The sequence below is a fragment of the Typopeltis vanoorti genome, chromosome 15 (genome assembly GCF_054136105.1).
Source record: "Typopeltis vanoorti isolate ZY-2024b chromosome 15, IOZ_Tvanoo_1.0, whole genome shotgun sequence".
Lineage (NCBI taxonomy): Eukaryota > Metazoa > Arthropoda > Arachnida > Uropygi > Thelyphonidae > Typopeltis > Typopeltis vanoorti.
The window spans coordinates 69,650,880-69,663,643 of record NC_143563.1 but is presented as its reverse complement, the minus strand read 5'-3'; the positions used below and the strand labels follow the sequence as shown (position 1 = coordinate 69,663,643).

General features: G+C 35.8%; 1 protein-coding gene across 1 annotated transcript in view; it reads left to right on the top strand.

Moving 5' to 3' along the window:
• Nucleotides 1-12,389, top strand: part of Orc4 (origin recognition complex subunit 4) — a 150,865-nt gene extending 138,476 nt beyond the window's left edge. Inside the window, exons 11-12 of the mRNA XM_090405112.1 lie at nucleotides 1,107-1,171; nucleotides 12,132-12,389. Of these exons, the coding sequence (XP_090261238.1) occupies nucleotides 1,107-1,171; nucleotides 12,132-12,317 (251 nt within the window). The 3' untranslated portion in view covers nucleotides 12,318-12,389. The remainder of the gene's footprint in view (nucleotides 1-1,106; nucleotides 1,172-12,131) is intronic.
• The last annotated feature ends 375 nt before the right edge of the window (nucleotides 12,390-12,764 follow it).

Genomic DNA, 12,764 nt, shown 5'->3' with positions numbered 1-12,764 from the left:
TAAAAAAAAAATCGCCAAACTATAATTATAGTTTTACTTTAAAACAATATATATCAGACCTTCCAGATTAATTTGTTGGTCTCTGTTTCCTTTTCTTAACTTTCTTAATCTCCTTTAAAAACTATTCCATTTGAAGATTAGCATACTAGATATTTCACAGCTGTTCTGAACGAGTTCTGCTTATTTCAGGCAGTATGCACTCGTGTTTCTTGTTACAAACATGCCAGTTAAACTTGCAAAGTTCTACAGATAGGACATTTAAATGTGTAAAACATGTAAAATAAGTAGTTCATGCATTAGGGCTGCCTGTTGACTCTAATGCATGAATATGGTTACTGATGTTATTAAACATCAGTGAAGTTTGGTTATATTTATAATAGAACAAAAAAAAAATCCTCAACAAATCTTGCTTAAATAACAATAATTCACAACTTTAGATCTTACAAAAAAGATTTTTTTATTACAGAAATATATAGCACTTTTAAAGACAAAAACAAGTGAGTTTATTTATTAATTATAAGAAGTTAAAATTCATAGTGGTATATTTAGTATTAGATAGCATTATATTAATCTAAATGAGAGGGGGGGGCTACATTTAGTTATAAATTAAAGATGCCAAGAAATTATATTCTTGGTTTTATCCTTTATCAAAATGTAAGTAAACATTTGGATAAAGGATGAAACCAAGAATATAATTTCTTGGCAGCTTTAATTTATAGTATAACCAAGTGAAAAAACTTTCAACAGCTACATTTAGTTATATTGTAAAAGTTATTTATCAGTTTGTAATTTTAAAATAGTTTAATTTTGAAAGTATATTAGTTATTAAAAGATATTTGGTACATTTGAATGAATATCATCAGATACTCAACAATTCTAATAGGTGCTATGTGTTTTGTGAAATGCATCTGAAAAGAGACATCTCAAATAAATTACTGCACAGTTATTATGATCAGAATTCTAACACACCAATTACAATTGATATTTTAAACATATAGCTTGAATATCTCTTCTTTGAGTTCAACACTTTCTATCAAATTTTAGTGTGGTAGTGTAATTGGTACTTTCCTATTATTTCTTATTATTTACTATTTCTTTTCTTGCAGAATATCAAAAATTTGTTCATAAAAGAAGTACACAGCAGGACTTTGATGTGGCTGTTGTTATGAAGGTAAAACTTCTTTTTTTTTTTTTTTTGGTGTATTATAGACTGTTATGTTATTATTATTATTACGGGTATCTCCATGTAGTCAGTAGACCCATCGCGAGAGACCCAAACTATCAAAACAATATCTATCATACCTCTTCTTGAATTCTTGAAGAACTCTCAACTGAGGCAGGCAATGCATTCCACTCATTCACCACCCTCCAAGCAAAAAAATCTAGTTCTCACACCCTTGTTAACCACACTTTTCCTTAATTTCCAGGGATGACCTCTTGTTCTTCCATTACTATCACACAGCTGAAATAATTTCCCTGCATCAATCTTATAAAAACCCTTTAGTAATTTAAATATTTCTATCATATCCCCTCTTCTCTGCCTATCAACCAACCTCTGCAATCCACAAGCTCTCAACATATCAATGTAGGGAGCATTTTTATATCACTCACCAATTTAGTCCTCTCCTCTGAACCCTCTCCACAACCATCTCAAGGAATCCAGGTGACCAGACTTGAGCACAGTAATCCAAATGTGGAAGTATCAACACCTTATAAAGGGGAATAACAACCTCTTTATCTCTGGATGTTAGTGTGTTCTTCAATAACCAAGTAATCCTATGTGCAATCTTGGACACCTTAGTAATGTGCCCTCTGAACTTCATCTCCCTATCCACCAACACCCCCAAGTCCCTAGCCTCATCAATCTCTTGGAGTCCTATTCCATCAATGTGGTACACAGCTGGTAATCTTTTAATCTCAAAATGCATAACTTTACACTTTTCCACATTGAACTGACATCCATTACCTTTTTCCCATTTTGCCAACTTATTTAAATCATCCTGCAAACTCTCAACATCAGCTTGATTTTTTTATTGCACTACCCAACTTTGCATCATCATCAAACAACTGAATATCTTCCTTCAAGCCATTTCCTTTATCATTTATGTACAAATTAAACAATAACAGCGCAAGCATAGAGTCCTGAGGTACACCACTGGTCACCTGCCTCATCCTGGACTGCTCCTCCATACACCACTTTCTGGTATCTCTCCCTGAGCCATTCTCTTATCCTTATCACCAGTTTAGTATCCATCCCATCTGCTCAAAATTTGCATAACAGTATTTCATGGGGTATCCTGTCAAAAGCCTTAGCAAAATCCAGAGGTACCACTTTGTAGCCATTCCCCTTGTCCAACTCAGATGTCGTTCTATTGTAAAAAGTTAATAAACTACTAAGGCAGGATTGACCTTTAACAAAACCATGTTGGCCCCTATAGGATATCATATTCTGATCCACCCATTCTTGAATTCTGTCCTTAACCAACTTTTCCAATACTTTTACCACCACTCCTGAGATGGTGATTGGTCTGTAATTAACTACCGCAGTGTTAGAGCCATGCTTATGCAAAGGAACCATTTTGCCTTCCTTCCACTCCCTATGGACCATACCAGAGTTCAAACTTAAGTTAAATAACTAAGAAGTGTTGACAATTCCTTTGCACATTCACGCAACACCCGAGCTGATATTCCATCTAAACCTACAGCAGTGTTTGCATTTAAATTCTGCAATATACTAAGTATCTCTGATTTTTTAACTTCAATTCTCACAATAGTTATTGCTGCAGGTACAGAAATATCCTCACTTGGATGCTAGACTTTTGAAAAGTGATCACTCAGTAACACCACTATTACATCTGAATTGGTCACCTCAATACCATCAGCACCTACTAAGGTTATTCTTCGAAAGTCATTCTTCGTTTTACTTGCCACATAATGGAAGAACCCTTTGGGATTACCCTTGATCTCCTTGGCTAAGGTCTTCTCATAATCTGATTGAGCTTTTCTTACTTTGCTGGTAACCTTCCTAGCTTGAGCCTTGTACTGCTCATGGGTGTACTGATCGCCTTTCTCCTTGTAAATTCTTCATAACATTTTCTTTTTGTGCAGATCAAACCTGATACTACTACTACTACTCATTCATCTAATGCCTACTTTATCTTCCTGACCATGGGAATACATTCTGATATTGCCTTTCTCAGGCACCTGCTAATTATATTCCATTCACTGCTAACATCTTTCCCCTACAATATGTTCTGCCATGGAATGGCTGTAAGATCACTCCGAAGCTTGTTATAATTACGTAGCCTGTAGTTCTGTATATACCCCTTCTTAAGAGAGAAATCCACAAATTTTGCAACCTTCCAAGTCAATACCACGTGATTGCTCTCACCAATTGGAGGTAACAAGGACACCTTACTTATGCATATGTCCTCTTTCATCTATGACCAGATCCAACACTCCTCACGCAACAAGTCCCTTCAGTTATGTGCTCTTTCAAGTAAACATCTCTTAGAAAGTACCTGAATTCCATTTTCTTTTTGCCACGTGATGTTTCCTCCTTCCAACTGATATCACCATAATTAAAATCTCCCATAATAATCGCTAACCCTGCACTAATTTGCTGATGCATGAATTCAATATCACCCCCTGGCAGCAGCCAATTGTATATTTGGTTACATTTGTCACTATTTCACACCAGACCGCCTCAAATGAACTATCATCAACAGTACTCCTACCCCCCCCATTCTATCTTCTCTATCCTCCCTGAAAATACTGTACCCATCACATTCAATTCCAGTCAGCACATCTTCTGCTGACAGCCAAGTTTCACTAATGCCTACAACTTTTGGTGAGATTGCACTGACTACTGCCAAAAATTCTTCCCTCTTATTCAAATGCTTCTTGCATTAGTATACAAAAATTACAGATTCTCTTTAGTTCTTGTACCAGCTTTAGAACTGATGCACATTCTACTAATTTCAGTAGTCCCATGCTGATTTTTATCCATTCTTTTCTTCAAATTATTCTGAGAAAAAGGATCAACAAATATACATTCACTGCATAAGTTTCTCCCTTTTACACTCAACCTTTTCAGTTTTAGTTTCCCTGCCTAATTACTTCAACTTATTCAGAAAACAGTAATTTCTTCAAATGCTTATGACCTTCCATGTTCAAATGCAACCCATCTATTGCATGCATCTTTTGCCTTCAAACACACTCCAGATGTTAAATTCCAGACCTCTTTTTTTTTTTTTTTGCACAGTTGCAATCATATCATTTCCTATATCGCTAGTCTACTTAACTCATAATTGTCAAAACCAAAACAAGGCAGCGTGCACACACACACACACACACACACACACACACACACACACACACACACACACACACACACACACACACACACACTATCCTCACTTTGACACTTTTCTTCTTTACGATATCTAACAATGTTCTTAAATCTTTTGCTACCCGATTAATACTACCACTCAGGTCATTTGCACCCACCATAACTATCATCATGTCCTCTCTTTATTGCTAAAGTCACTCTCTATTGTTCTGCCAGACAAGCACTCCTCACTCATACGTCTCTCCATACCCTTAATCATTGAATCACCATATATTATACCCCTCATAACTTCATTCAAACCCAAATAAGCATCACTCACGGTCCCAATTTCTACACTATTCAGCACGACTCTCCCAGTTTCATTACTTTCCCTCAACACTTTTACTTACTCCTTCACTTTCACAACATCTCATTCCTTCTAGACCTCTTGTGCTTTCATTCTGTGGACTCCCAATCACTTCCATACTATTCATTACTTCATCATTCACCATCTCTCCCTTATTTAAACCTGTTCTAGCTACTTAAGCTAAAGTAATCTCCATAGTCCTAATTTCTCTATTCAACACATTTAACTTAGTCTTAATATCCTGAACCTCCTTACTGAGCACTTCCAATTCCTCCTGCAGGAGATGGTCTCTTTTTATTTTCATGAACTCTTGCTGAAGCTCTTCTGTTGCAGTCCTGATGTTTGCTTCGATTCGTAATCGCTCTAATCTATCTAGACACTTTTCACATACATTAGCGTTTTCATTTATCTCATTTACCCAAGCAGTACACAGTTCTTTCACATTTTTCAGTGCATACATATAGCAGTTTCTGCAACGCATCCCCTGCAAAAAATCCAAGGCAGAGCTAGACTTTTACAGAAGTTCTCCATGCCACTGATGTACGTTTCTTTATGGATGCCATCTTTAGATGCTGAAGTAGTGAAACAAACAAACAAGTAGCGAAAACACAATATAAACAAGGTTTCAAAAATAACACCACTGAAGGGCACTTGTCCGTCAGTAGTGTTATTGTTGAAATTGAAGAACAACTAGCACAATTTGAGACAAAAAAGCCTCGCTGTACTTTAATTTAAAAACACTTCTTCTAGCATATCTCATAATGACTGCTACGTTCACTTGTGACACTAGCGCCACTCCCATGAAGCACATGAGAGCAGTGACATGGGAGTCCTCCTATGAAGGACAAAATAATTGCTGTTTGTCTTAAAACTGTGTGAAACAAAAGATTCTTCAGGAGCTCCCTGAAATTCATTCGTAGGATTACATATACTGTAAACTGACTCTTATGATAGCAAATACCATTATAACAAACTTGCTCACTATAACTACTGAAAAGTTCTGACCAAAAACCTGGTATAGCCACAATGCTTTTATAAAGGAAATTCACTATAACAAAATATTCCTGAGAATTGCTATGAGTTCATTTTGTGAATAGTATAATGTGAATTGTCAATTGTATAACTTTTGGGCAACTTTATTCTTTGTAAATATGCCAGAGTGGATAGTTGCTTCTGGTTAACCAAGAGGCTGTGGATACCATTGAATCTCACTGTGAAATGATTGTTTGTGAATCTTGAAATAATATGGTTCCACATTTGTTTCTGGAGCAAGATTCCTAGGTTACTTAACATTTGTTTTAATCTGGGTACTAAATTGTGCTATATGTTACTTCAGTAGGTAGCTTTTATTTGGAATTATGGCCAATGGGACAAAGGCTATGAGTTCAGTATTTATCTGTTAAATTGCATGTTTTCTGATGGGCATGCTTGTTTTGCAGGATGGTGGTGGTGGTCGGGGAGGAGGGTGGATAATAAAAAACCTTAAATCCTCACATGAGATGGGCTAACTTATCTTCAGTTAAAAAACCCTTCTAAAGGTTCTTTGCTTCTTAGATGGAATTTGAACTCATCTTTTTAACCAAAAGATGTTTTTTAACGGGCATATATATAAAATACTGGAATTTTGGATTAACCATATTAAATTGCATGTGATTAAGGAAACCACATGATATTTCTTTTGTCTTTAAATATTAACTTTTTTAAAAGAAAATTGAAATATACATATATTGCTTAAATTATTTTATTTTTTCAAAATGCACGAATAAAAAAGTTGCATTAATAAAATAATTAGTTATTCAAACATCACGTATATGTGTGTGTGTGTGTGTGTGTGTGTGTGTGTATGTATGTATGTATGTGTATGTATATATATGATGTGAGTATATCATAGTGGGTAGGGTTTCCCTAAGTAGTGGAAAGAAGACAAAATAGTACCACCCCATAAGCATGGTTTTAGGACAGAAGTTTCCAATTATAGACCAGTCTGTATAACTACAGTTGTAGTAGAGGTGTTGGAGAAATTGGTTAAGAATAGAGTACAGGATTAGGTTGATGGGCATAATGCTCAGCATGGATTTGTAAAGGGTGGGTCTTGTTTTAGCAATTTATTTGTATTTTATGATAAGGTAACAAGTGTGTTAGATAAGGGAGAATCACATACGGTGATATTCTTCATCATCAAATTCCTAACATGTACCCTCAAAGGGGGTGTACAGGATATGATAGTACTACATGAAAGATTTACATCATTACTAACTTCCTATCTACAATTTTCCTCCATATCAGTCTGTTACCTGTCAAGACTCCAACATTATCAGATCTTATATTTCTATCTTCTAAGTCACGTTTTACTGTATCACACCACCTATATCTTGGTCTTTCTCTGAGTCTTTTTCCTGCCAACCTGGCAGAGAACATTTGTTTTGATAATCTTTCCTCTCCCATTCTGTTTAAATGACCATACCACCTGAGATAAGCTCTGCTAATGCATTCCTGGATGCTGACAATGTCAAGTTCTTTCCTAATATCCTCATTTTTAATATGATATTGTCATTGATGCCATCTGTTCATGCCCCTAATCTTTCTCAGGACTCTCATATCTGCGGTCTCTGTTCTTCTGGTCTCCAGGAAACCAGGGCAAACAGCGAAAAGTCAGCTACTGGAACAAATCTGAAAACACACTCCAACTCAACATCACCAGAGTTAAGGATCGGTACTATCAACATAAGAAGCGTGAATGGCAAAGAAATGGAACTAGCTGAAGAATTAGATAAGTACCAGATCGACATAATAGAGGTGACTGAAACAAAAAAGACAAAAACTGGTGTGATCTTTATGAGCAATAAATACAAAATGTTATATTCAGGAAATGACAATCAAGGAAAAGAAGGAGTAGCCATAGTATTCAATACAAAATACGAGGCTAATCTTCTTGAATGGCAGTAAGTCTCAAGTAGAGTAATGTGGGCAAATATGAGAATGGGGAACTGGACAATGAGACTTATTTGTGCCTATGGTCCCACAGAAGGTTCTACTAAGGTAGAAGTGGAGGAATTTTTTGATGCTTTAGAAAAAGCAACTGACACAATGAAAAAGGAAAAGTTGGGGATCTAAATAGCTGAGTAGGAAATGATTGCGAGACATATAAAAATATTTTGGGAAAATTTGGAGAAAAGAGCTAAGCTAATAATAATGGCAAATATCTGTGGGATTTCTGCTCAGGACAATGGACTGGTTATTACTAACACCAAGTTCGAACATAAAAATGTGCACAAATTCACATGGAGAGAAGAGGCTAGGAATAAGAAAAGTCTCATTGACTATGTTATTGTTGATAGTGATGTTTTCTCCCTAGTGCAGGACACCAGAGTGTACAGAGGATTTGAAATTGGAAGTGATCACTATTTAGTCTTGAGCAAGATAAAATTGAATTTCATATTGAAAAGAATAACATGTAAGAAAGTTTTAAAGCGAATAAAAGTTGAGCAGCTCTCAGAAGCGAACTGTAGACTAAAATACAGAAAGATTATTGAAAAGAAAATGAAAGAGTTTGAGAACAGGAATCAAACCTTGGAGATTCAGTGGCAAACTCTGAAGAAAACATTGATTGATTCTGCCAGAGAGGCATGTGGTGAGGTTGTGTGCAAGGATAAAAAATCAGAACTCCCTGGTGGACACAGGAAGTTAAAGAGGCAGTGAAGGAAAAGAAGAAAGCATATCAAAAGTTCCTGGCAAATAAGTCAGCTTTTACTCTTACAGAATACAGAGACAAATGTAAGAAAGCTAAACAGTGTGTAAAACTAGCTAAACAAAAGTCATGGGAGGACTTTGGCAAGAAGGTGGCAAAATATTCTAGAGGTTGTTGAAGAAGCTTAGGAATGGAGGAAAGAGTGCTGTAAAAGGAGTTAGAGATGATAAAGGTGACATGAAAACAGGAGAAAAAGATATCCTTGAAGTATGGAGTAATTACTTTGAAAAACTGCTAAATGAAACAAGCAGTGATGACAGCACAGTGATAAAAAAAAACACTGACCAGGCATGCAGTCAGGAATACATATCCATACTTGAAGTAGAAAAAGCCATCAAAGGCTTGAAATGTGGAAAGGCAGCAGGAGTAGATGATATTCAACCAGAAATGCTGAAATATGGTGGTATAAAAGTCTTACAGTGGCTGCACTGCATAGTTCAGAAAGCCTGGACTGAGGGACGAATTCCCGGTGATTGGAGTAGAGCTCTCATAGTACCCATATATAAAAAGGGAAATAAAACTGGAGGTATTTCCCTACTGAGTGTTCCTGGCAAGATCTATGCAAGTATACTTGAGAAACGGTTGAGAAGAATTGCTGGAAGAAAAGCTTGGTGAAGAACAAGCTGGATTCAGGCCAAATAGAGGCTGTCAGGATCAGATCTTCACTTTACGACAAATAGTCGAGAAAGCATGGGAATATAACAAAGATCTGTATTTAAGTTTTGTCGATTTGGAAAAGGCATATGACAAGGTGCCAAGAGAGAAGCTATTCAATACGCTGCAGTTATATGGTGTCAATGGGGCATTATATCAAGCAATACTTAGTCTTTATTTGAGTTGTGAGTCAGCAGTTAGAATTGAAGAAAGTACAGGAAGATGGTTTAATGTTAAATCTGGTGTGAGACAAGGATGTACATTATCCCCTCTGTTATTCATTATCTATATGGATCACATTATGAAGGAAAGTAGTATTAAACCTGATATCAAAATTGGAGATCTTAATGTCAGCTCTTTTCTTTATGCGGATGATGTTATATTTCTAAATAAATCCGCTACAAGTCGGCAAGATTCTCTGACTAAATTGAATAGCTGTTGTAATAGATATGGTATGAAGGTCAGCAATAAAAAGACAAAGACAATGAAAATAGGCAGAATCATTGAAAATGTCAACTGTGTTGTGAATGGAGAACCTGTGGAACAAGTAAAACATTTCAGTTACTTAGGCACGATTTTTACTGAAGAAGGTAAATTAAATATAGAAATAGACAACAGAATCAGTAAAGCTGGTATGGTGGGAAGTCAATTGAATAAATTCATATGGAATAAGGGAGAAATTAGTCGGAACACTAAATTAGCTGTATACAAGACAGTGTTCAAACCAGTTTTAACTTATGGATCTGAGAGCTGAGTCAGAAGTAAAACACTTGACCAAAGACTAGAGACTGCAGATATGGGAGTCCTTAGAAAGATTAGAGGCATGAACAGATGGCATCAATGGCAATATCATATTAAAAATGAGGATATTATGAAAGAACTTGACATTGTCAGCATCCAGAAATTCGTTAGCAGAGCTAATCTCAGGTGGTATGGTCACTTAAATAGAATGGGAGAGGAAAGATTAGCAAAACAAGTGTTCTCTGCCAGGTTGGCAGGAAAACGACCCAGAGGAAGACCAAGATATAGGTGGATTGATACAGTACAAAAAGCCTTAGACGATAGAAATATAAGATCTGATAATGTTGGAGTCTTGACAAGTAACAGACTAATTTGGAGGAAAATTGTAGATAGGAAGTTAGTAATGATGTAAATTTTTCATGTGGTACTGTCATATCCTGTACGCCCCCTTGAGGGTACATGGCAGGAATTTAATGATGATGAACTTGCTTATATATCACTTTAACTTAATTACAAGCAAATAGTTTTGTCCAAAAATTTACGAGGGTGGTCTGAAAATTTCTCGGCCTTGACCATAGATGGCAACTCTATCGGCACGATTTTTTTTTTTTTATTTTTTTTTTTATTTATTTTTTTTTTTTTATTAAAGTTGGTACATCTGTCATAAGCATCTATGTAAAATTGCAAGTCACTCTATCAAGTAATTTGTTTTATGCAACTGTCTGAAACAAAAGTGTTGTCTGTATCCCTTGAAATGGATAAAATTGAGTATCGTGCGGTTATAAAATTCTTTGTAAAAGACGGTTTAATGCCAAAAGAAATTCATTCGAAGTTCATAAAAGTTTATGGGCACTCTTCTCCTTTGTTTTCGAGAATTAAGAAATGAGCTGCTGAGTTTAAATGTGGCTATACCCGCCTTGAAGATAATCCACGTGAAGGACGTCCAAAAAGTGCAACAACACCAGAAATCATTGATCAAGTACACGATATGGTATTGGATGATGGGTGCTGCACTTGCTCACAGCTGTTAAAAACGCACTCGCATGAAAATTTCTGAACGGTGCTTGGAGCGTCTTAACATGAATAAAACTGATTTTGTGCATTGATTTATTACTATGGATGAGACTTGGATTCACCATTACACACCAGAATCCAAATAGCAGTCAAAACAGTGGACAGAAGCCAGTTGTTCAGCAACAAAGAAGGCACAGTCAGTTACATCAGGCAGGAAAGGTCATGGCATTAGTGTTTTGGGATGCTAAAGGCATTTTGTTTATTAATTTGAAAAGGATAAAACAATAACCAGGGAATATTATTCCCTGGTTATTGTTTTACCAGACTTTTAACCAGACTAGACAAAAAAATTCGTGAGTAAAGATCCGGTTTGCAGAAGGAAAAAATTATCTTTCATCAGGACAATGTGCCTGCCCACAAAGATGTTTTGGCAAATGGGAAAATTAAGGGATCTGCACTACGAATTGTTGGAACATCCATACTATTCCCAAGATTTGGTTCCCTCTGACTTCTGTCTCTTCCCAAACCTAAAACTCTTCCTTGCTGGTCAGCAGTTTTCTTCGAATTAACAGGTGATTTCAGCTGTAGAGGAGTATTTTGCAGATGTTACTGAGAACCACTACAGGGACAGGATAATGGCACTGGAGCATTGCTGGAATAAATGTATTCATCTTAAGGGAAATTATGTTGAAAAATGAAAGTCATTTTGAAATTATAAATTCATTTTTTCATTTTTGTTAGGCCAAGAACTTTTCAGACCACCCTCGTATTATCTTGTCACACATAACTTGGTACTGTTTGTTTTCACATTAGTATTAAATGAATTTAAATTGTACATGATGTATTATGGTTGCTTCTATACTGCTAAAAAATGAATCAGGCAGCAGTATATCACTTCACTGGCAGATGCAATTGACTTATTGCATCGTCTGGATTAATGACTAAATTAATCCTAAGTTGTTATACTTTCACTTGTATATGAAAGCACGCACACAAACCAGCAGAGTAGAAAAATGCAAGTTACGGGGAAGTTTAGTTTGGATTCACTTGAATTGGTTCATGCTAGCAGGTGAACTACTCTGTGTGAATTTTGACATGTGCCCTTGAAGCTTACTGATAGCCAAAATCTGAACTGGCATTATTATCAGTCATTTTAAACTGCAAGTTTAGTATAACATTTAGATTAAAAAAAAATCTATCCAGCTTTTTTTAACTAGTTTAAAATGTTGTGTATGCATCAAACTACACTATATATATTATTATGTTATTTTTAATAGGCATTTGAGCATCTTCAAACACTGGAACTTGTACAGCCTGTCGAAGGAAATAATTTCAATATACAGAAACAGTACTGTCAGATGAGGTTGCTGGTTGAGCCATTTCAGGTAAAGGAAGCTGTAGCAAGGTATCCCCATTTGCCAACACAACTTCAGCAGTGGGTCCTTTCAGCAGGAAATGAATAGCAAGCAATCTTGAAAGCTAATGTATATTTAACTTTATAGAATAATTCTTCAATAAAAAAAAATCTGATTTTTTTAAAAGGATTGTAACTTTAGTTACTCCCCCCCCCCCACACACACACGCACAACAAAACAACATTTCATTGAACTCCCAAAACCCATTCTTTTCTCCTCACACAGTGGGCTTTTATGGACAAACTTCCAAATTAACTTATGTTCAAAGAACTAACTGCTAGGAGTCTTATTTGTATATTCTATATGAACAGAATTAAAGACCATACTTATTATACTTATGACAGTAGTGCTCAATGAAAATTTTTTTCAAATAGTATACGTTTGACTTTTGTGGTGGAGCCATTTCCAAAAGTGGCTGATTATCTCAAATTGCCTAGTGGCAGTGTTATAAATGAATAAGATACTTCAATGCTTAATTAGATTCACTTTTTTTGG